The sequence below is a fragment of the Cetorhinus maximus genome, chromosome 4 (assembly GCF_964194155.1).
Source record: "Cetorhinus maximus chromosome 4, sCetMax3.hap1.1, whole genome shotgun sequence".
NCBI classification, from domain to species: domain Eukaryota; kingdom Metazoa; phylum Chordata; class Chondrichthyes; order Lamniformes; family Cetorhinidae; genus Cetorhinus; species Cetorhinus maximus.
Window position 1 is genome coordinate 119,577,328 of NC_135882.1, and position 25,157 is coordinate 119,602,484.

General features: G+C 43.0%; 1 protein-coding gene across 1 annotated transcript in view; it reads right to left on the bottom strand.

Annotated features, from left to right (window-relative positions):
- Window positions 1-1,947: 1,947 nt before the first annotated feature.
- Window positions 1,948-25,157, bottom strand: part of LOC144680090 (cyclic nucleotide-gated channel beta-3-like) — a 183,730-nt gene continuing 160,520 nt past the window's right edge. Inside the window, exons 15-16 of the mRNA XM_078541235.1 lie at window positions 20,532-20,650; window positions 1,948-2,098 (exon numbers count right to left, since the gene is read on the bottom strand). Coding sequence (XP_078397361.1) covers window positions 1,948-2,098; window positions 20,532-20,650 — 270 coding nt within the window. The remainder of the gene's footprint in view (window positions 2,099-20,531; window positions 20,651-25,157) is intronic.

A 25,157-nucleotide genomic window follows, 5' to 3' on the forward strand; every position in this document is an offset into this window, starting at 1 on the left:
TATACAGCTATACCTTGAAAGTGGGAGAAGAACTCCAACCCCCCCCAAACCCCCCCACTTTCAAGTTCACCTGGGAATCTTCTGACAATTCAACCATAAGAAGCCTCATGGCTTACTGAGAATTCTCTGCTCTTAGAAGATTTCCACTCCAGCTAAAGCATCCATTCATCTAAGAAACAACAGGCCTGCTACAAAAAAGACTGAAATAATTCCGGATTGTAATCGTATTTTTTTCCTTCATTTGTATCTAACCTTTAAGAATGTGATAGTGTGTGTGAGATAACACGTTTAAACCTTTGGGGCAAGTGTGTGATAATAAATAATCTTTATTTTTAAATTCACAAAAGCTTGCTTCTGGAACCATGTAAAAGTTTAGGCAAAACACTCTGAGGGTAAGAAAACATACTAACCTTACATTTTAAAGTACTTTGATTACAGGCAACAATAAAACACATACATACACCCAATTGTGCAAGAAAATCCAGCCCCCAGTATCATCCTCCATAAAAATATATCTTTTTATTTTCAGTCTTATAATTGCTTTAGCTGTTCTTCTACTTTTTACATGTTTCTAAGATCTTTTGCTGTTTCTCTTAATGTTACCTAATAGTTGGTCTTTATCTTTCAGCATTTTTGGTGTCCTACTTTGTTTACATTCTATATTTTATTTTCTGTGTATTATTAGTTTCAGGTTTGTTATGCATCTCTTCATAAGTCCTATTTTAATTTACACACCTAGGAACTCTTTTTATTCTAACAATATCCTATTTGAACTTTCCCATTATCTCTATGCTGGATTTGCTAACTTTTTTTTTAATCTTTTCAGTTTATCTGGGCTAGTTTCCTTTTTATCACTTGGAAATTTGCTTTTTTCAGTCAAGTACCTTCATCTGCCTTTCTCCTTTTCTGTATTAAGTTGATCCCAACTATGTTATAGTAACCATTTCTTAAATGTTTCTCTACCCTTACATGACCTTGTTGCTGCATTTTATTCCCTAGAACTTGTTGAACTAAAAACATGTAATGATGAAGATGTTTGTTATAATTTCAGTGGCAGTGAGGGAGATATTAAGGTGTTAGTAGAAAATAAAACTAAGGAAGAAGAATGTGAAAGTGAAACTTGGGATGAAAAAGATTATAGTAGTAGTGCACCATTGTATTCAACCTAATTAGGTAACTAGAGAAATTGATGCTTTGACATACAGGCAAGAACTGAAAAGTTTGACTTTTGTTTAGCTGGCATTGAACAGAAGGAATTTCAACTTATCTACAATCCGATGTTGGAGTGTCAATTTGACAATACTGCAACAATCTTGCGTAGAGGTAGGGTGCACATCACATGGAATCAGAAGCAGATATGTGAACAGATGACATGTAAATGATAAATAAAAAGTTACCAAAGAAGCAAAAATATAAAGGCAGATAAACTTTTGAGGTGATGCCATGATTACTGGGACAGACAGAGGTGGTGGCAAAGATGGATACCTTACTACTTGTGTTATGAAACAAAGCTCTATTTTCTCCACCTTGGATCATGCTTATTTATGAATAAGCCTCATGTATAACAATATAAATGACATTCAGCAAGATAGAATAGTTAGAATGGCAGTGACAAACAAGGTAAGTAAAAGTGTATGTGGCACTAAGCTACGTGTAGCTTGTGTATCTGTTGACTAAAACGCAGCTTGTGGCTTGTCCATAATCTAAATGAAAATGGACGATTTCTTGTGTGTTTTAGATTTATAAATGTGTTTTCAGTGTTCCACCTAATCTTGGTAATGAAAGTGGAAAAGTGAGCAGTGTTACCAATGACTATGAACTCTTTTACACACTTCTCAAGCATGGGTACAGTGTAGCCCCTAGATCTAGATGTGTAAGTGATGGTTTGTTTTTCCAGTAACATAAGGCTGCATTACAATATTTGATCCTATTTTAAGTATTCTTTACTTACTTGGCCTTCATTTTAAGGATCTTTTGGGAATGTGGATAATTCACCAGAATTTCATTCAGAGTCCTTTTGTTCAAAATAAACAAGTTTGTAAATCCACTGGCAATTACATTGGCAGTGCGTCGATTCCCTCCAGCTCCTGCCAGAAGACTGCAATAATAATAGAACCTAATCAGTTCCAACTTCATGCTTCATTCATCATTTATACATTTGTACTGGAAAATAAATTGTTTATTTTATCAAGCAAATCATATGTAAAGGACTAAAGCCGCAGAATGGATGCAGTCACACCTAAATAACCTATAGACAGCGTTTTGTAATAGAGGATAGCAACCTTGATAGACTTGAGCAGATCTTTCAACATTAGAATATACATTTGTGTATGAACAAAAAGCCAATCCTTATGAAAAATCAATACCACTGAATCAATGCAAAGGCACTAATGCAAGGTGAAACAAGATCATCAAACTCAATGGAGTCAGTGACTAAAACAATCTATTTGTAATGGGGCACAGGTACAAAAAATGACCAATCTGATCAGATGAGGTTTATTCTATGGATTTAAATAACAACCAATTAATATAATTATTTGGGAGGAGAACAGGACTAGTGATAACTCCGATAAATCCAAAGGGGATAAATTCAGGTTATTTCGATGAATACCTAAACTTAGCCTATTTCAGGTGGATTAACCTAACCCTCTGCACAGCAGAACATGACATAATGCACAACATAATTTCCTTAACCTGCCAAATAATTCCTGCTATTGATGTTATTGGATTGTTTGTGAGGTGAAACTTAAGGGTCAATGTTCACTCCCGGCGGGAGTCATGCAGGTGAGAACAAGGCAGAAGGAAGAAAGTGCAGCCCTCTGCATTGTGTGGCCCAGGAGATCAACAGTTGCTGTAGCCTAGCAACTATAGGAGCAGCCAGAGCACAACCATGTGCTCACTCATTCTGATTGTTATCATTGCAGGAAAAGTTGATATAACTGATGGCCCTGGTAAACAAGTCATCAGTCACTTATCTTAAGCATTTATGGACAGCCTACTGGGCCTCAGAATATCTCTGGAAGAGTCCAGAGACAAGATTTCAAGAGGATGCAGACCGGCTGGTGAAACAGCTGGACACATTGCAGATGAAATCCAGCACAGTGTAAGTGTGAAGTAATACATTTTGACAGGAACAATGAGAACAGACAAAACATGTTAAGTGGTGTAATTTTAAAGGTTTAAAAGTCAGACCGTGGGGAGAATGGTGGCGTAGTGGTAATGCCACTGGACTAGTAAACTAGAGGCCCAGATTAATGCTCATGAGGACATGGGTTCAAATCCTATGAGGGCAGCTGATTAAATTTGAATTCCATTAATAAAACTGGAAACTCAAAGGCAGTCTCAGTAATGATGATGATGACAACTATCATCAATTGTTGCAGATACACATCTGGTACCATAATGCCCTTTAGGGAAGGAAACCTGTCATCCTTACCTGGTCTGGCCTACGTGTAACTCCAGATGCACAGCAATGTGGTTGACTTTTAACTGCCCTCTGACGTAGCCTAGCAAGCTACTCAGTTCAAGTTCAAGGGCAATTAGGGATGGTCAACAATTGCTGGCCTTACCAGTGATGCCCACATCCCGTGAAAGAATTAAAAAATAATGACTGTCCTCCGCCAGTGTATTTGAAGGCAAGGGCTTGTAAAATAAAATGGGTGGCCTGCCCGCAGCCTTCTGGCCTACCCCTGGACCTGTCTCCCACATTATGGTAGGCAGGTAACGCATCAGGCAGCCTGCCTGCCCTTTGACCGACTGAGGCCCTTAAAAGGCCAATTACTGGCCACTTAAGGACCTCTTTCTGCCTTCCCTGCTATAATACTTGCAATCATGGGAAAGCGGAGGCAAGGCAAGCAGCCCATGCAGGGAAAACTGCTGGGCAGAAAGGGGGGATACCTCCTTAGGGATGTCTCCTGTGCCTTTTGGGGAAACCCCTCTTAAGATCATGTCCCCTCTTTACCCGTCTCCCTTACCTCTAAAACCCAACCCACCAGCCTCCCCACCTTCCTCTCCTTGCTGCGGTCTGCCAGGCAGGACCACGAATATCCCTGACTTACCTGAAGTCCGGGATCCATCACATCTTCATCTTTGTGGACTGCCTAAGTCCCAGCAGTGGCCGCAGTTTGATTCTGGTGCTGCTGAGGCTAGACAGCTGCCAGCTAATCTAATTGGCCGGCAGCTCTCTAGGGTGGGACTTCCTTCCAGGTGGGGGTGGAAGTTTCACTCTGATCCAATTAAGGCTGCCCCAGCGTATTATCACTGTGGGGTAGTTGGGTTTTGTAGTCAGTGCGGTGCCAATGGACTTTTCAGTTGTTGGGGGTGGGCGGGGGGTGGGGATTGCAAGTAAGCCATTCCCCTGGAAAATCCACCTGCACGTTTACAAATCTTTGAAGATGGCAGGAGAGGTTAATAAAGCAGTTAATGTAACACATGAGACCTTGAGCTTTATAAAGAGAAGGTTCGAGTATAAAAGCCAGGAAGTTATGCTAAACCTATGTAAAACATTAGTCCACTGTGTCCAAATCTGGGTACCACACTTTAGGAAGAACAACTTTGGAGAGGGTGCAGATAAAATTTAATAGAATGGTTCTCTGTATAAGGGATGAGAGTTATGTGGATAGATTGGAGAAGCTGGATTGTTCTCCTTAGAGCAGAGAAGGCAAAGAGGAAATTTGACAGAGGTATTTAAAATCATGAAGGATTTAGGTAGATTAATAAAGAGAAACTGTTTCCAATGGCTGAGAGGCTAATTCTGATAGGGCATAGATTTAAAGTTATTGACAAAAGAACCAGAGTGGGCATGAAGAAAACATCTTTATGCAATGAGTGGTTAGTATTTGGAATGCACTGCCTGATGGGTGGTGGATACAAATTCAATAGTAGCCTTCAAGAGGAGAAAAACAAATAGCAGAAATATGGGGGAACAGCAGGGGAGTGGGACTAACTGGTTTGCTTTTTGAAAAAGCGATCATGGACTTGATGGGCTGAATAGCCTCCTTCTGTGCTGTGCTATTCTATGATTCTCTGTAAAGAAAAGGTGTGAAGCTTTGGGTGAGGATTTCGGTGAAGTGGTCTCCAGCACTCCTTTTCTGCTGGGGGAATGGGACAAAGTGCAACCATATTTCCTGTGTTTTATTCATTCATGGGACGTGGGCATTGCTGACAAAGATATATATTGCCCATTCTCAATTACTCTTGAGAAGGCCCTTCTTGAACTGGTGCAGGTGCAGTCTGTGTGGTGAAGATAGATTGCTGCTAGGTAAGGAGTGTTAACTTAGCAAGATGAACGAATGGCAATATTTTCCAAGTCAGTTTGCTGTGTGAATTGAGAGGGGAACTTGGATGTTTCGGTGTTCCAACATGCCTGCTGCCCTGGTCCTTCTAGGTGCAGAGGACCAGGGTTTGGGAGGTGCTGTTGGAGAAGCATTGCTAAGTTGCTGCAGTGCATCTTGTAGATGGTACACACAGCAGCCATATTGGACCAGTGGGGGAGAGGGTAAATGTTCATGGTGTTAGATGAGGTGCTTATCCAGTGGCTGCTTTGTTTTTGATGGTCAAGTTTCTTGAGTGTTGTTGGAGATGCACTCAGCCAGGCAAATGGAAAGTATTCTATCACACTCCTGACTTGTGCCTTTAGATGGTGGACAGGCTTTGGGGAGTCAGGAAGTGAGTCAATATCTGCAAAAAAAAAGAACCCAGGCTCTGAGCTGGTCTTGTTGCCATACTATTTAGATGGCAGGTCAAGTAAAGTTTCTGGTCAATAGTCCTAGATATTGATGGTGGGTAATTCAGTGATGGTATCAAATGTGCTGAGCAATGTACACCAATGCCAGCAGGAGATGTATGATTTCTGCTTGAAATTAGAGCAACACCATGCAACCTGGGCTCCTTCCGAGACACCTTTATTGCCCATGTCTAATTTCCCTTGAGACATTGGTGGTGAGCTGTCTTCTTTAACTGCTGTGGTCCCTGTGTGTAGGTATACCCACAGTGTTGTTAGGGAGGCAGTTCCAGGATTTTGACCCAGTGACATTGAAGGATATATTTCCAAGTCAGGATGGTGAGTGGCTTGGAGGGTAACTTCCTGGTGGAGGTGTTCCCATGTGTCTGCTGCCCTTGTCCTTCTAAATGGTAGCAGTCATGGGATTGACCATAAGATGTAGGAGCGGAAGTAGGCCATTCGGTCTATCGAGTTTGCTCTGCCATTCAATGAGATCATGGCTGATCTGATAATCCTCAACTCCACTTTCCTGCCTTGTCCCCATAACCCTTCATTCCCCTACTGATTAAAAATCTGTCTATCTCAGCCTTGAATATACTTAACGGCCCTCGCCTCTATAGCCCTCTGCGGTAAAGAATTCCACAGATTGACTAGCCTCTGAGAGAAGAAATTCCTCCTCATCTCTGTCTAAAATGGGTGACCCCCTTACTCTGAGATTATACCATCTGGTCCTAGACTCTCCCACAAGGGGGAACAACCTCTCAGCAGCTACCTTGTCAAGCTCCCTAAGAATCTTATATGTTTCAATAAGGTCACCTCTCATTCTTCTAAACTCCAATGAGTACAAACCCAACCTACTCAACCTCTCCTCATAAGAAAATCTCTCCTTACCTGGGATCAACCTAGTGAATCTTCTCTGGACTGCCTCCAATGCCAATATATCTTTCCTTAGATAAGTGGACCAAAACTGTTCATAGTATTCTAGGTGTGGTCTAACTAGTGCCTTGTATAGTTTTAGCAAGACTTCCCTATTTTTATACTCAATTACCTTTTGAGGTAATTCCATTTGCCTTCCCTATTACCTGTTGAACTTGTACGTTAGCTTTTTGTGATTCATGCACGAGGACCCCCAAATCCCTCTGTGCTGCAGCCTTCTGCAGTCATTCTCCATTTAAATAGTATTCAGCTCCTCTATTCTTCCTGCCAAAGTGCATAACCTCACATTTTCCCACATTATATTCCATCTGCCAAGTTTTTGCCAACTCACTTAACCTGTCTATATCCCTCTGTAGACTCCTTGTGTCATCCTCACCACTTGCCTTCTCACCTATTTCTGTGTCATCCGCAAACTTGCCAATAGTACATTCACTTTCCTCATCTAAGTCATTAACATATATTGGAAATAATTGAGGCCCCAGCATCGATCTCTATGGCACTCCACTAGTTGCAGGTTGCCATCCCGAAAATGCCCCCCTTATCCAACTCTCTGCCTTCTGCTAGTTAGCCAATCCTCTATCCATGCTAATATACCACCCCCAACATCATGGTCCCTTATCTTAAGTAGCCTTATGTGCGGTACCTTCTCGAACACCTTTTGGAGATCCAAGTATATTACACCTACTGGTTCCCTTTTATCTATGCTGCTTGTTACCTCCGCAAAGAATTCTAATTAATTTGTTAGACATAATTTCCCCTTCATGAAACCATGCTGACTCTGCTTGATTAAATTACGTATTTCTAAATGTTCTGCTATTACATCCTTTACAATAGACTCCAACGTTTTCCCAATGACAGATTGGAATGTGCTGTCGAAGGAGATATGGTGAGTTTCTGTGTCTTGTAGATGGCACACACTGCTGCCACTGTTTGTCGGTGGTGGAGGGAGTGAATGTGGAAGGCGTGCCAATCTGCTTTGTCCTCGATGGTGTCAACCTTCTTGAGTGTTGTTGGAGCTGCGCTCATCCAGACAAGTGGGAAGTATTCCATCACACACTTTGCTTGTGCCTTGTAGATAGTGGACAGGTTTGGGGAGTCAGGAGGTGAGTTGCTCACTGCAGGATTCCTAGCCTCTGACCTGCTCTTGTGGCCATAGTATTTATATGGCTAGTCCAGTTCAGTTTCTGGTTAATGGTAACCCCCAGGATGTTGATAGTGGGGGTATTCAGTGATGGTAATGCCATGGAATATCAAGGGGCGATGGTTAGATTCTCCCTTGTTGGAGATGGTCATTGCCTGGTACTTGTGCGGCGCGAATGTTATTTGTCACTTGTAAGCCCAAACCTGGATATTGTCCAGGTCTTGCTGCATTTGGACATGGACTGCTTCAGTATCTGAGGAGTCACGAATGGTGCTGAACATTGTGAAATCATCAGTGAACATCTCCATTTCTGATGGAAGGAAGATCATTGATCACCTACTCCATGGTAGAAGTCATAAAAACCCATTGATGTCAGCAAGTCAGGTGAAAAGTGGTTTTATTTGGGCTACAGCAATCTCAAATGTTTGGGCATAATATCAAATGTTAATTTGCCAAGCTTTTGTCATTTGCAAAATTCAATCACTGTAAATGGTTATTTTAACAGCAGGTGTAGTAAATCTGAATACACTACTTGAATGTTACAAATGTCTAGTTAAGCCACAATCATACATCCTGAACAGCTTAACAGATGCAATTGATAATTTTTTTGTGATTGGACCCAGCCACCATCAATCCTGATTTCAGAGGTTACACCCACTCATTGATAAATATTTTTGGGCACTGGCACAAATCAAATCAATTACTGGAGCTGCAAACAGCATCTATTACAATGAGATATTCTTTGTGTCTAATAGAGTTGGTTCCATCATTAATATACTATAGTAATGGGCATTGCCTTATAGACTATTCCAAAGAGCTTTAATCTACGTAAGCCAGAGAAGGTGTGCATTAATAATGCATTTGAAGTTAAAATTGTACTCATATAATTCACTTAAACTACCTTTTCACTAGATCCTAACATAGATTTGAGTTGTTGCATATAATACATAGAAAAAATGTAATAATATAGCATCAGCTCAGGTTTGAGAAAAATATATCGGGGGGAAAAATATCTGCTCATGTTGCGCCACTTCAAGCTGCACTGTTCAAGCTTATCCCCGGGCATTCCATGGGGACAGACAGTGCCACTACCTGTGTGGCCTGTACGAGTTTCCTTATTGGAGAACGCTGCATGAGTCACACAGGTAGTGGCATTCAGTGCTGTCTGCCTGTGCAGAATCAACGTAGTCAGCTAGGTACCTTTGAAGTGATGGTGTGTGAACTTGGCTTGCATTCTCTTAACTTTAGAATGTTGAAGTTAATTGGTGTTTAAAGTGATGAAAGGATTTGATAGGGTAGATATAAAGAAACTACTTCCTCTGGTGTAGAGAAACTGCAATGCGTTTTGTGCTTTTTTGCATGCCAATCTCAGCCTCCTCTTGAGGTCCCCAGCGTTATAGGTGCCAGTCTTCAGTAAGTCAATTCACTCTAGATTTAGGCTTGTGCTGATAAGTGGCACACAAGTGCCAGGCAATGACCATCTCAAACAAGAGAGAATCAACCATCTCGCCTTGAAATTCAATGGCATTGCCATTGCTGAATCCCACACCACCAATGGGTTACCTTTGACCAGAGACATAACTGGACCAACCATATAAATACTGTGGCTGGGAATCCTGCAGTGAGTAACTCACCTTCTGACTCCCCAAAGTCTGCCCACCATCAAAAGGCAGTAGTCAGGAATGTGATGGAATACTATACCTGTATTCAATGCAGCTAGTTCAATGCAGCTCCAACAACACCCAAGAAGCTCGACTCCATCCAGGATAAGGCATCCCATTTGATCGGTACCCTATTCGCCATCTTAAACATTCAACACCTCCACCATCATGGTTGCAGTGTATACCCTCCTCAAGATACATGCAGCAATTCATGAAGCCTCCTTTGACAACACCTACCAAATCAGTGATCTGTACCACCTTGAAGAACAAAGGCAACAGGTGCATAGAAACACCATCACCTGCAAGTTCGTCCAAGTCACATACCAATCCAACTTGGAACCATATTACAATTCTCCTCACTGTTGTTGGGTCAAAATCCTAGAACTCCCTTACAGCACTGTGGGTACCTACACCGCATGGATGGCAACGGCTCAAGAAAATGGTTCACCTTCACAAGGACAGTTAGGGATGGGCAATAAATTCTGGCCTAGCCAGTGGCATTCATATCTCCTGAAAGAATAAAAAAATCTCTTAGACTGTTTACCTCCCTTTCTTCCTTTAAGACCCTGCTTAAAATCCACCTCTAAAACTAACCTTTTAGTCACTCCTAGTTTTGCCTTTTCTGAATCAGCATTGTTTCTTTTTGTCTGACCAAGATTCTGTGAAGGACCTTGAGTTATTTTTCTATGTTAAAGGAGCTATATAAATGCACATTCTTGCTTATGTGTTCATTATGGGCTGGATTTTAAGCTCTCTACCGGTAGCTTTGAAGGCGGAGGCCCTGCAAAATCCAGTGGGAGGCCTGCTTGCCACCTGCCCCTGTCTGTCTGAAATTTTACAGGTGCAAGGGAGGTGTTGGATGGCCCATCCACCCTTGGTGCCTTATCCTGGATGGAGTCGAGCTTCTTGGGTGTTGTTGGAGCTGCATTGAACTAGCTGCATTGAATACAGGTATAGTATTCCATCACATTCCTGACTACTGCCTTTTGATGGTGGGCAGACTTTGGGGAGTCAGAAGGTGAGGCACTTAGGTGGCCACTTAAGGGCTTCATCCTGCCTCTGTCAGTGTTTACCAATGGTTGGGGGTCGCCCATATCATGCAGGTAGCCCAGTAGCTTTAGCTGGTGTCAGGAAAGTTGGGGGGGGGGCGGTGGGTGGGACCTCTTTCGTGGGCTCCCTGGCCGCATTGAGGAACCCCCCCTTAACCCTCCCCTTAACCCTCCCCTTGGCCTCTTGAACCCAGCACCGCCGCCCCCTGATCTGCCCTTGCTGAGCCCAACCCCAGACTTACCTGGGCTCCTCAGCCTGCAGTCCCAGCCATGGCCACCGCTCCAATCTGATTGGCCGGCAGCACTTCAAGTAGGAACTTCCTCCAGAGACAAGGGTGGAAGTTCAAAGCAATTAATGCTGCTCCCAGTGTTAAATTGCTGTAGGGCAGCTGTTGGATCATGGGCAGGCTTCCCCCACCCCTTACTATTTAGCCAGGGAGGGGGTTGTGGGGACTGCGAAGATCCCTATGATTACATGGCTTTTGGGTGGGGTAGGGTGCGGTACGGAGTACATGTTTTGTAATGCATAAGGCTTTACAGTCATGTGGAACAGGCTCGATGAACCAATAGCTCTTTTCCTGTTTGCCATTGTTTGTTTTCAGAAGATCTAAATCTATTCTGCCTTTGACGGAAGTTGTTATTTTCTTCCCAACACCCAAAGTTAAAAGTAAAAAGTTTGCAGCAATTCAACTAAAGACTTAAATTGACTTAAAAGTATAAATGGAACTCTACACATTTCATGAATTGCATTCCATTTATGAAGGGGAAAAGCAATTCTGAGCTATGCTTTGAACAATGTTGTAAAAAGTGAAAAATCCCCCAAGCTTTAGTAACCTCTTATCCAATGGCAGTTAACATTAGTTTTTGGAGCAGGATATGAATTATATCTAGGCCTGGCTATGGATCAATTACTGAAGCTGAAAATCTGATTGGCTCATACATTGTGCCACTGGAATGCAGTCAATGGAAGTCCCTTGTTTGAATTGCCACAAGGGGCTAACCTACATTTTAGCTTCATGAAGAGAGACATGTTTAAAAATGATAACGTTCACAGGCTGCATGGCTGGGATTTTAATTCTATTTACTTCTTATCAAATGCTGTAGATAATAAGATACAATGGAACATTTATCTAACTTCTTTAAAGTTGTATTTGATCAGCTGTCCCTTTAATGCGCAGTAATGTATACCGACTACCAAATTACCCTCAAGATGCTAACAATGTATTTTAAATTATATTTACTGCATGAGTAATTGCCTAAAATTTACAGCAGTTCAACTAAAGACTTAAATTGATTTACGAGTATAAATGGAACTCTACACATTTCATGAATTGCATTCCATTTATGAGGGGGAAAAGCAATTCTGAGCTATGCTTTGAACAATGTTTTAAAAAGTGAAATATCCCCCAAGCTTTAGTATCCTCTTATCCAGTGGCAGTTAAATTATTCCAAATCAAATGCATTAAAAACAATGAATATTTGTTAATTACAATGGGATGGAGTCTCAGTTTTTTTGGATAGTTACTTTAACTGGCTCTAGTTGCAAAAAGTGTAAGTAAATTAGCTGCAATCTGACTGGATTTGGAATTGTTATGCCCTTTTTGGTGATAATGAAATGGTGCCTTCTACTTGTTTGAAATCTTAATCCAATTCTAAATCCAATAATTTACAGTTTGCCTGCTCACAATTAGTGATAAAATATTCTATGTACAGCAATAATTCACCTGATTCATCAACAGATGAACATCTATATGCGTAAATGTTAAAGATATTGACAAATCATTCCCAGATTAGAAGAGTTATTGATTAAATTGGCCTGGATTTTCCTGAGCCTGCTAGAAAAATGGTGCGACTTCCACCCATCCATGTAATGCTGCTGATGTCCAACTGCTTTTTCCTGTGAGGTCCTGATTTAATATCCTTGATGGGGTAAAAGTGGTAATCCTGCTGCTGAATTGTTCTCCGCTGCCGGGAGAGAGGGAAATTTGATTTAGCTGTGGCAGTTGATGATTGTTGCAGCTTAAAGGGGTAAAAGGTGATCAAAGTGTTAAGGAGGCAGAGATAGAACAGGTGCACAGTGGAAGCAGAATGACAGAGGTGGACCAGAATCAGGAATATCTGCTACAGTCCAATCTCAAGATTCTTGGAAGCTTCTGTGGAAGTGATGTTGACAAAAATGACAAGACCATTTGGAACCCAAGACATGGACCCCAAACATGACTGGACCAGTCAGTGCCATATCAACCACCGCATGTCCTACAATACTGCTCCAGAAACATCTTAATAACTTCACCAGATATCTAAAGGCACGAGTGCCCATGCACATCCTAAAATAATGTGGAAAGCATAACTCACATCAATACCAACAATTTATTCAAACACACATTTGGTGTTCGTATACCATTCATTGTAGCGCTGTTGGGCTTCATTGGGTTTCTGAAGGATGTCATCAAAAAAATTTGAAGAGGGTATCCCTTGCCCCATAGCAGCTAGCCCTTAAGTATATTTGCAGACTCAAAATAGTTGAGCAGCTTGAATGAAAGCATCATGGCAGCTCCCCAGGAATCTTGAGCACATCTGCAGATTATTTTCTCATGGCTTCACAGCAGTAGCACATTGATCAATTGGAAGCTCTTCTGGTTTACAAATCCTCCTGGTTAATCTGGGGGGTACACAGATAGCCATGTATGTGCAGTCGGTGGTGTTCTGCCCCTGTAGGAAACCAGCCAGAGACACAGACCTGAACGTCTGCTCATTCTGACTGGTAACATTGCAGGTGAAGGTTACATCAGTGGCTGCCTTGAAAAACAACCCATCAATAACCTCCCTTATACATTGGACTTTGCTGACTCAGAGATCCTGGCTATGTCTCCAATGGAAGTTGAGTATGGTGGTGACTTTGATAGCCACTGCTAATCATGGGCACCAGGTCCAGCAGGGAGCTAGTCTTGGTAACCTGAACCTCCTGAAACACTGCTGTCTGGATATTTCATGGAAGCACGGCTAGTATACCCTATGTTACAGGTAGTGCCTCCTGTGAGCTATACCTTACTGTTGCTTCCCTCTCTATTGCTTTCCCCTCTGTCCAGCTGCAGGTCTTAAAACAGCAAGCTGCAGCCACTGCTGCTGGTTGCATTGCTCCTTGCCCAAGGTCCAGTCTAAGAAAGCCAAGACACCACCCACCTAACGTGATTCAGAAAACCATAGACCCATAGAACCATAGAACACTACAGCACAGAAAACAGGCCATTCGGCCCTTCTAGTCTGTGCTGAAATATTATTCCGATAATCCCATTGACCTGCACCCAGTCCATAACTCTCCAGACCTCTCCCATCCATGTATCTATCCAATTTATTCTTAAAACTTAAGAATGAGCCCACACTTACCATGTCAGATGGCAGCTCATTCCATACTCTCACCACTCTCTGAGTGAAGAAGTTCCCCCTAATGTTCCCCCTAAACCTTCCCCCTTTCACCCTAAAGCCATGTCCTCTCGTGTTTATCTCTCCTAATCTAAGTGGAAAGAGCCTACTCGCATTTACTCTGTCTATACCCCTCATAATTTTGTAGACCTCCATCAAATCTCCCCTCATTCTTCTACGCTCCAAGGAATAAAGTCCCAACCTGTTTAATCTTTCCCTGTAACTCAACTCCTTAAGATCTGGCAACATCCTAGTAAATCTTCTCTGCACTCTCTCAATCTTACTGATATCCTTCCTGTAGTTAGGCGACCAGAACTGCACACAATACTCCAAAGTTGGCCTCACCAATGTCTTATACAACCTCACCATAACATCCCAACTCCTATACTCAATACTTTGATTTATGAAGGCCAGTATGTCAAAAGCTTTCTTTACAACCCTGTCTACCTGTGACGCCACTTTCAGGGAATTATGTATCTGAACTCCTCCAAAGTGTAGAAAGTAAACTCCAGCAAAATTACTGTGAACAAATCCTTTCCCACTAGTAAGCAAGAAAGCAGCTGTGAGTATGGAATATTATTGCAGTTTTTCCATATGTTCTAAACAGTTCTCTCAACTGCTGCTGTGTTCTCACCTTGCTTTTAATGGAAGGTTTCAGAAAGCCTGCAAAACCCTTGGATGATAAAGTTAAAAGTACTGAAATATCGTTTACACTTTCCAGCTTTAACCCTAAACCTAAGTGCTCTACGTGCTAAAATCCAAGCCTCATTAATTCTCTGTTCCTTATCCAACTTGTCAAGAGCTCTGCCAAAGGGGTGAATCCTAAATATTCACCCACATGTAGGCAGCCCATGTAAATGATGGGAAACACATATCCTCTGTCATTCCTGATGGATTACATTACCACAACCTTCAGAACACAGAGGTAGGGATTTACAAATTGTTTCAATGAGTTTCCCATTGCCCTGCAGACCCACTTATCATGGCATCGCAGAATGTTATGGCGCAGGAGGAGGCCATTCGGCCCATCATGTCTGCACAGGCTCTCTGAATGAGCATTATGACTTATTGCAATTCTCCTGCCTTTTCCCTGTACCCTTGCACGTTGTTTCTATTCAAGTAATCATCTAATGCCCTCTTGAATGCCTTGATTGAACCAACCTCCACCACACTTCCAGGCAGAGCAGTCCAGACCCAAACCACTTGCTGTGTGAAAAAGTTTTTTTCTCATATCACCTTTGCTTCTTTTGCAAATCACTTTAAATCTGTGCCCTCTCATTCTCCATCCTTTTACGAGTGGGACCAATTTTTCCCTATCTACTCTATCCAGCCCCCTCATGATTTTGAACACCTTTATCAAACCTCCTTTTAGCTTCTCCTCTCCAAGGAGAGCAGTCCCAACCTCTCCAATCTATCTTCATAACTGAAGTTTATTATCTCTGGAACCTCTTCTGCACTCTCTCCAATGCGTTCGCATCCTTCTTATAGTGTGGCAGCCAGAACTGTACACAATACTCCAGTTGAGATCTAACTTATGTCTTATATAAACTCAGCATAATCTCCCTGGTCTTGTACTCTATGCCCCTATTAATATAGCTCAGGGTACTGTATGCTTTATTAACTGCTCTCTCTACCTGTCCTGCCACCTTCAATGATCTATGTGCAAATACATCCAGGTCCTTCTGTTCCTGCACCCCCTTAAGAATTGTACCCTTATTTTATATTGTCTCTCCATGTTCTTCCTATCAAAATGGATTACTTCACGCTTCTCTGCATTGAACTTCATCTGCCACCTATCTGCCCACTCCACTAACTTGCCTATGTCCTTTTGAAGTTCTATACTCTCCTCCTCATAGTTTACAATGCTTCCTAGTTTTGTATCGTCTGCAAACATTGAAACTGTCCCCTGCACACCAAGATCTACGTCATTAATATATATCAAGGAAAGCAAGGGTCTCAATACCGACACATGGGGGACTCAACTACAAACCTTCCATCAGCCTGAAAAATATCCATTGACCATTACCTTCTGGTTCCAATTACTTAGCCAAATTTGTATCCACATTGCTACTGTCCCTTTTATTTCATGAACTATAACTTTTCTCACAATTCTGTTATGTGGCATTGTATCGAATGCCTTTTGAAAGTCCATGTACACCATGTACACCACATCAGCAGCATTACCCTCATCAAGCCTCTCTGTTACCTCTTCAAAAAATTCCAGCAAGTTAGTTAAACATGATTTCCCCTTTAGAAATCCATGCTGGCTCTTGCTAATCAACCCACTATTAATTCTATTCCAAATAATTGTTTCAAGAAGCTTCCTCACCACCGAAGTTAAACTCACTGGTCTGTAATTGCTGGGCTTATCCTTACAACCTTTTTTGAACAAAGGTGTAATGTTTGCAATTCTCCAGTCCTCTGGCACCTCCCCTGAGTCCAGGGAAGACTGAAATATTATGGCCAGTGCCCCTGCAATTTCCTCTCTTACTTCATTCAATGTCCTTGAATGCATCTCATCCGGTCCAGGTGCCTTGTCAACTTTAAGTGCCGACAGTTAGTCCAACACTTCTCCTTATCAATTTTGAAGCCTTCGAGTGACAGAGTTTCCTCCTCTGTCACTGTGGCCTCGGTAGCATCTGCTTCCTTGGCAAAGACAGATGCAAAGTATTCATTTAACAGCTCAGCCATGCCCCTTGCCTGTGTAAATCCCCATTTTGGTCCCTAATTAGCTCTACTCCTCCTTTTACCAACGTCTTACTACTTGTGTGCGGATAGAAGACTTTGGGATTCCCTTTTATCTTGGCTGTCAGTGGGACATCCTCTTTCTCCAACACTGCAATGCTCTCCTTACCCAATACCGCCACCCCTCCTCCTTTTCTTCCTTCTATATTTTCTGAACACCTTGTACTCAGGAATATTTATCACCCAGTCCTGCCCTTCCTTGAGCCAGGTCTCTGTTATCACTACAACATTATATTTCTACATGGCAATCTGCGCTTGTAACTCCCTAATCTTATTTATTATACTCCCTGCATTCACATACGTGCACGGTAACCCTGATTTAGACTTCATGACTTTCTCCCTTACTCTGACTCCACCTATTAACCTACTATTCCCTATACTGGTGCTATCAGTCTCTCCCAGTAATTTGTGCACCCTGGTATTTCTCTCTAATATTCTCTCCTGGTTCCCATACCCCTGCTGAGTTAGTTTATAGCCCTCCAAACAGCACTAACAAAACACCCCTCAAGGAATTCAGTCCCAACTCTGTTCAGGTGCAACACTGTCCGGCTTGTACAGGTGCCATTTCCCCCAGAGCCAGTCCCAGTGTCCCAGGATTCTGAAGCCCTCCCTCCTGCACCATCTTTCCAGCCATGCATTCATCTGCCTTATCCTCCTATTTCTGTACTCACTTGCATGTAATCCAGAGATTACTACAATTGAGGCCCTGGTTGCTAATTTTTGAGCTAGTTCCCCAAATTCTGATCGCAGGACCACAGCCCCCTTTCTACCTAAGTTATTGGTACCAATGTAGACCATGACCTCTGGCTGATCACCCTCCCCAAAAGAATGTCCTGTAGTTGCTCGGTGACATCCTTGACCCTGGCACCAGGGAGGCAACATACCATCTTGGAATCACATCTACAGCTACAGAAATGTCTGTCTGTTCCCTAACTAATGAATCCCCTCTCACTATTACTCTTCCTTCACAGCCTAGCTGCTCGTAGTGCCACAAAATCGGCTCTGAGTGCACTCCTCTGAGGAACCTGTGCCCCCACCAGCTCCCAAAATGGAAAACTGATTTGTGAGCGGGAACCCCAGGGTACTGCATTACCTGCCTAGTTCTATTACACTGCCTTGTGGTCACCCATTCCCTTTCTGCCTCCAGGCTCCTAAGCTGCGGTGTGACCACCTCTCTGAATGTGCTTTCGACATAGCTCTCGGCCTTGCCAATGTGCCACAGTGACTCCAGCTGCTGCTCGAGCTCTGAAACCTGGACCTCAAGCTTCTGCAGCTGGCAGCACTTGCTGTACATGCGGTCGATTAGGACACCTGTAGCATCCATGACTTCCCACATATTACAGGACACACATCCTGCTCGACCGAGCTGCCCTGCCATGCCTTAACTTTATTTTACTTTGGTTTATTTATATTAATTTATTATACTGGCCTTGACTTTCCCTTATTCCTGGTGGTTCTCACTTAAATCCAAGTATAGCCACTTCTCTAAAGATAATACACTTTTCTAATTTACAGCAATTTAAAGACAGTCCCTAATAGCAGTTTCTTACCAACCAATGAACTTACGGTGTTCCTGTGATATCACTATTTGTTTTGCTCTTTTTGTACTCAGTGCGGGCCGATTCTGATCAGCTGACTGGTGTGCCTCTGTGACTCCCAGGTAAGTGGTGTAAGCCTCAAGCCTTGGTCCTGATTTATACTCTCCTGCTCTGTGTTGCTTCCTTGCAGATCCACCACCTCTCCAACTCCCAGATAAGTGGTGTAGGTCTCAAGCCTCTGTCTTGATTTACACTCTCCTGCTCTGGGTTGCTTCCTCGCAGGTCCATCACCTCTCCGCCTCCCACTTGTGAAAGCAGCTTCAGGGAATTCCCTACATCTCATTGAAGATGAACATATTTTCTCAGCAGTAATATGTAATTGCCTCTGACCTAGGATATGAACATATGAATTAGGAGCAGGAGTTGGCTGTTCGGCCCCTCGAGCTTGCTCCACCATTTGATAAAGTCATGGCTGATCTGCTTGTGGCCTCAATACTAATTTCCTGTCTACCCCCTATACTCTTTTACTTCCTTGTCAGTCAAGAAACCATCTAACTCAGCCTTAAAAATATTCAATGACACTGCCTCCACTGCTCTCTGGGGAAGAGAATTCCATAGACTAATGACCCTCTGAGAGAAAAAAAATCTCTTCCTCTCTGTCTTAAATGGGAGACCCCTTATTTTTAAACTGTGCCCCTTAGTTCTAGTCTCTCCCATAAGGGGAAACATCCTCTCAGTGTCCACTTTTTCAAATTCCCTAGAATCTTACGTGTTTCAATACGATCATCTCTCATTCTTATAAACTCCAATGGACACAGGCCCAGCCTGCCCAACCTTTCCTCATTAGGTAACCCTTTAATCCCAAGAATCAGTTGAGCGAACCTTCTCTGAACTGCCTCTAATGCAATCATACCCTTTCTCAAGTAAGGAGACCAAAACTGTGCATAATACTTGAGATATGGTCTCACCACCATCCCGTGTACCTGTAGCAAAACCTGCTTACTTTTATATTCCATTCCCCTTGCAATGAACAAAATTCCATTTGCCTTCCTAATCACTTGTTGCATACCAACATTTTGTGATTCATGTACCAGGACACCCAGATCCCTATGTGCTGCAGTGTTCTGCAATCTCTCACCATATAAATTATATGCTGCTTTTCTATTCTTGCCAAACTTTTGTCCACTCACTTAGCCTATTCATATCTCTTTGCAGACTCCTTATGTCCTCATCACAACTTATTCTTCTTCCTATCTTTGTGTCATCAGCAAATTTAGCAACCATACATTCAGTCCCTTCATCAAGGTCATTGATAGAAGTTGTAAATAGTTGAGAGCGCTGCACTGATCCCTGTGGTCCACTAGTTACAGTTTGCCAACCCGAAAATGACCCATTTATCCCTACTTTCTGCTTCTTGTTAGCTAACCAATCCTCTATCCATGTTCATACCTCCTACACCATGAGCCCTTATTTTATGTAGTAACCTTTGATGTGACTCCTTATCAAATACCTTCTGGAAATCCAAGTACACCACATCTACAGGTTCCCCTTTATCCACATTGCTTATTACTTCCTCAAGGAGCTCTAATATATTTATGAAACAGGATTTCCTTTCATGAAACCATGTTGACTCTGCCTGATTACATTAAGATTTTCTAAATGCCCTGTTACCCTCTTCCTCCTTCAGGTACCATGAGTGTGTTGGTGCCCAGGAACTGCCATTGGATTGGATCACGATTATGCTTGGCAAAGTACAGCAGTATGGCTGGCCAGGAAACTCTCCTGTTTTTGCTGCCCACCATCAGATGCACTGGAAGGATTTACAGGCTGATATTCAACTTGTTTGGCCATGCTATGAACGTACCTTCTATGGCCATCAAGAACCCAGAGATTCTGGCCCAGAGGCAGGAAAGCTAACGTTGCACGACAAGACCTCCCTACCCTGTTACAGCCTCCTTAATAATTTAATAATAGATTCTAACATTTTCCCTCTGACTGATGTTAGGCCAACTGGCCTGTGCTTTCCTGCTTTCTGTCTCCATCCGTTCTTGACTAGAGGAGCTACATTTGCTATGTAATTGATATTGGCCATGGTGAAGGATACAACCGCAGGACAGTTCTGTTTCACTTCAAATCTGCTGCAAAAGCCTTCCTAGAAATTTTGCACTAATATGTTCAAAGGCCATCGTTTTAATAGTGTATAACCTTAATAAAGATTTCAAAAAACTTCCCATAAATTTTTTGGGGTATAATAGATTTGATACTATTAGAAATACATATTTATTTATTTCCATGCCTAAACAGCAACACCATTACCTGATTTCTCCAAATACTGATCCAACCTTCAAGGTAACCAGAACCTTTTTGCCATCAGGTCCACCAAGCACTTGGACCTGTCCCATCTTGATGATGTACATTTCGTTGCCTATATCTCCCTGAAATGTAAAACATGAGGTTAAGAGCCATTTAATGTTGTCACAAATTAGTATCTCATGCTCTGTCATGTTGAAGCCCTGAAGTTAGTTGGTTCAGCCTTGCCAACATGGTCTCTGAGTCAAAGGTTTGTGGATTCAAACTTGTTTTCAGGTCCTGAACACATAACCTTGGCTGATACTGCAGCGTAGTAATGAGAGACAACTACATTGTCAAGGGTTCTTTGGCCCCATGTGCTTGTACAGATTCCATGGCAATATTTGAGGAAGACCTGGGTATTCTATTGGCATCCAGGCCTACATTCAACTCTCATCCAATCCCACAAGTTTAACTGGTCATTTAACTTACTGCTGCTTTTGGGGCTTTGTTATGCTCACATTGGCTGCAGTGTTTGTCTACAAGAATGACACTTCTTCAATGCAGCACTATCATACAGCTTGACAACGTGAGAGTTGCCATATTATTTCAAGTATATTATTTCTCTAAATCCACCAAGTAACCTGAATAACCAATAAAATGATTATAAAAACATAAAAATTGCAGATAAATAAAGCATTTAATTCACTGTCACAATTCTACAAAATTGTCACTGAATATAAATAGAAGCACAATGAGCTTTGTGTATGTATTAATAATATGTGCTTTATACAAATGTAAAGCTAAAACTGGGAAGGCGTAACAGGTCATCCGGTTTTGAAATATCTGGTTTTCACAAGGTTGCTTTCTGTTGGGACTTCAATACAACATTAATGTGCAAATAAAGCCTCAAGCTGTATCTGAATAATGGAATCAACTCCCAGCTATGGGTCATTCAACCTGGAAATGAAACTGTTAGAAGAACCATTAAGCTAGTAGCATGTAGTCCACGCAGTTTGAATGCCAATGGATAATTTAAGGCTTTGGCTTGTGGGACTAAGACAGAAAGCTGGGTTTTACTAATCATATGGAGAACCCGACGACAGGGTCATTTCTGGATTGGACAGCCGCACAAGTGGGTTTTGGGGCTTCCTTGCCGATTTTGCCATGCAGAGCAGGCGGGCAAGCTGGCCAATTATGGGTGGCAGGTGGGCACTATTTTTAAAGGGGAGTCTGCTGCCTGGAGGCAGGCTGCAGTCACAGGGTACATTGGAAGGCTGAACAAGGGAGCCTGCAGAGGAATGGTGGCAGTGTCAGGAAGGGTTGCTCCAAGATTTAGTGACATCTCCCTGGAGGTGCTCCTGCAGGCAGCAAGGGAACAGAGAATGGTTTCCAACTAATGGGAGAAGAGGCCATCAAACATCATGAAGAACGTAAAGTTAGAATCAAACAGAAAGTGCTGGAAAAACTCAGCTAGAATAGGCCCCGAGTAGGTGTTAATAGCAGAATAAAGGTCATGTCAGCCTGACAACAAAAACAAGATACAGACTGGCACTTGGTAAAAAAAAAATCAAAGTTTCCACGTTTCAAACATTCAAAATTTCAACATTTCTACCCTCTCCTCAGTTTTGAAGAAGGGATGTATCGATCTCAAAATGTTAACTCTGTTTCTCCCTCCATACATGATGCCAGACCTGCTGAGTTTTCCAGCACTTTCTGTTTTTATTTCTGATCTCAAGCATCTGCAGTATTTTGCTTTAATTTTAAATATAGCTGGAGGTGGCTAAGAAAATTAGTGGTTGCAAGGACATGGGCCCGTGGGCCCAGTGCCCAAAGAAATTCAATGACCTGGTGCAGTCTGAAAAGGAAAACGGCATTCATAATTATGATATGGCAGCCAAGAACAAATGACAAGGTGCCATGAAAAGTGGTTGACCCATGCATGGGCATGACCAGGCACCACCGTCCAATTGAGGTGCCCAGTTTCTGTGTACTGGTAGTCCTTAGTGAGTTAGGGGTGAGCAGCATATTGAGTTGGCTGAGTGACAGTCTGCTGCTGCCATCCCAGTGATGCACTGCTACACATTTACAGTGCCTCATAATGAACAGCATAGTGAGGACAAGGGGAACCCTATCATGTTTCTGGGAGGGAGGAGAAGGCGTGAGGGTGGATACGCGGGAGATGGGCCGGACACGGTTGAGGGCCCTGTCAACGACCGTGGGTGGAAAACCTCGGTTAAGGAAGAAGGAGGACATGTCAGAGGAACTGTTTTTGAAGGTAGCATCATCAGAACAGATGCGACCCCCTTGTCCTCACTTATCACCCCACCAGCCTCCGCATTCAAAGGATCATCCTCCGCCATTTCCGCCAACTCCAGCATGATGCCACCACCAAACAGATCTTCCCTTCACCCCCCCTGGCGGCATTCCGTAGGGATCGTTCCCTCCGGGACACCCTGGTCCACTCCTCCATCACCCCCTACTCCTCAACCCCCACCTATGGCACCTCCCCATGCCCACGCAGAAGATGCAACACCTGCCCCTTCACTTCCTCTCTCCTCACCATCCAAGGACCCAAACACTCCTTTCAAGTGAAGCAGCATTTCACTTGCATTTCCCCTAACTTAGTCTACTGCATTCGTTGCTCCCAATGCGGTCTCCTCTACATTGGAGAGACCAAACCCAAACTGGGCAACCGCTTTGCAGAACACCTGCGGTCTGTCCGCAAGAAAGACCCAAACCTCCCTGTCGCTTACCATTTTAACACTTCACCCTGCTCTCTTGCCCACATGTCTGTCCTTGGCTTGCTGCATTGTTCCAGTGAAGCCCAATGCAAACTGGAGGAATAGCACCTCATCTTCCGACTAGGCACTTTACAGCCTTCCGGGCTGAATATTGAATTCAACAACTTTAGATCTTAAACTTCCCCTCCCCCCATCCCCACCCCGTTTCCTCCTACCCCTCCCTTTTGTTTTTTTTTGTTTTTTGTTTTTGTTTTCAATAATTTATATAGATTTTTCTTTTCCCACCTATTTCCATTATTTTTAAATCTACAACTAATACCTTGTCAATCTTTCCACCCCACCCCCACTAGAGCTGTACCTTGAGTGTCCTAATTAGCACTTTTCTTAGATAATATCACCACCTTCAACACCTCTTTGATCCTTTTGTCTGTGACGTCTTTTGATTATCTGCTCCTATCACTGCTTGCTTGTCCCTACAACCACCCCACCCTCATCTTCTCTCCCCCCGCCCCCCACCTTAAACCAGCTTATATTTCACCTCTCTCCTAACTATACTTCAGTTCTGTTGAAGGGTCGTGTGGACCCGAAACGTCAGCTCTTTTCTTCTCCGCCGATGCTGCCAGACCTGCTGAGTTTTTCCAGGTAATTCTGTTTTTGTTTTGGATTTCCAGCATCCGCAGTAGTTTTTTGTTTTTATCACAGTCTTCATAGACATTGGTTCGCACATTTCCATGAACCTGAACCTCTTATGGTGCACTCTTTCTGCTGGGTAATGTCTTCTCTGATCATGAGGTTGGTCTCTTACCCCCATGCACCCTCCTTGCCCAAGTCCCATCACTTCCTCAATCCATTAGAACTGGCTGCTGCACAGCTGCTCCCTATGGCTGCTTCCCCATCTCTCTGCCCCTCTTCTCCTCACTGGAAGATTCAAACTCTAACTGCAGAGAATATATCGATAAATGAAGCCTTCATGGTGATGAACCTCACAAGAACCTAATCCTGTCTCATTGGCGCAGTGGATCTAGGAGACAACTTTCCACCAGCAGCCCTTCACTCTGGCTTCATCCTGCGCACTGGCTCCAAACTTTCTAGCCCTCACCTCTTTGCCATACAGCCTGCTGACTCAGCACAAGCCTCAGGAAATGGCCGCCACTTCCCTCTATGCCTTAACTGCCAGTGAGCTGTCCCCTCCTTTGAGGAAATGACTCGTTGATGTTCGGTGTGCCCCTTGCAAAATCACAAATCACTGGAAAAATCACTGACAATTGGCTGACTAGTGGCCTTAATTAAATGCCAGCGACAGTTCAGTATAAGGCTAATCTATCTGGCGGCCTGTATCTGTGTTATTTGGTTGGTAACATGGGGAAGACAACCTGATGCATCCTCATGCTACTTTACTTGTCCACTCACCTCTATTCCTGCCATCATAGGGCCGGGAAAAATTCTGCCCTACTAGACTGAATCATGAAAAGTGCCAGAGTCTGGTTTCTCCTGGATGTTGGAATGTGTTACACGCTGTTGGTTAAGGCGATGGCATAGTGGTATTGTCACTGGATGCATAATCCAGAGACCCAGGGTAATGCTCTGGGGACCCAGGTTCGAATCCTGCCACGGCAGATGGCGGAATTCAATAAACATCTGTAATTAAAACATCTAACGTCGATTGTCATAAAATTCCATCTGATTGACTAATGCCTCTTAGGGAAGAAAATCTGCCATCCTTACCTGGTCTGGCCTGGCTTACATGTGACTCCAGACACACAGCAATATGACTGACTCTGAAATGGCCTAGCAAGCCACTTAGTTGTATCAAACCGCTACAAAGTCTCAAAAAACCAATGGAACTGGATGGACCATCTGGCATCGACCTAGGCACTGGAAATGACAACAGCAAACTCAGCCCTGCCAA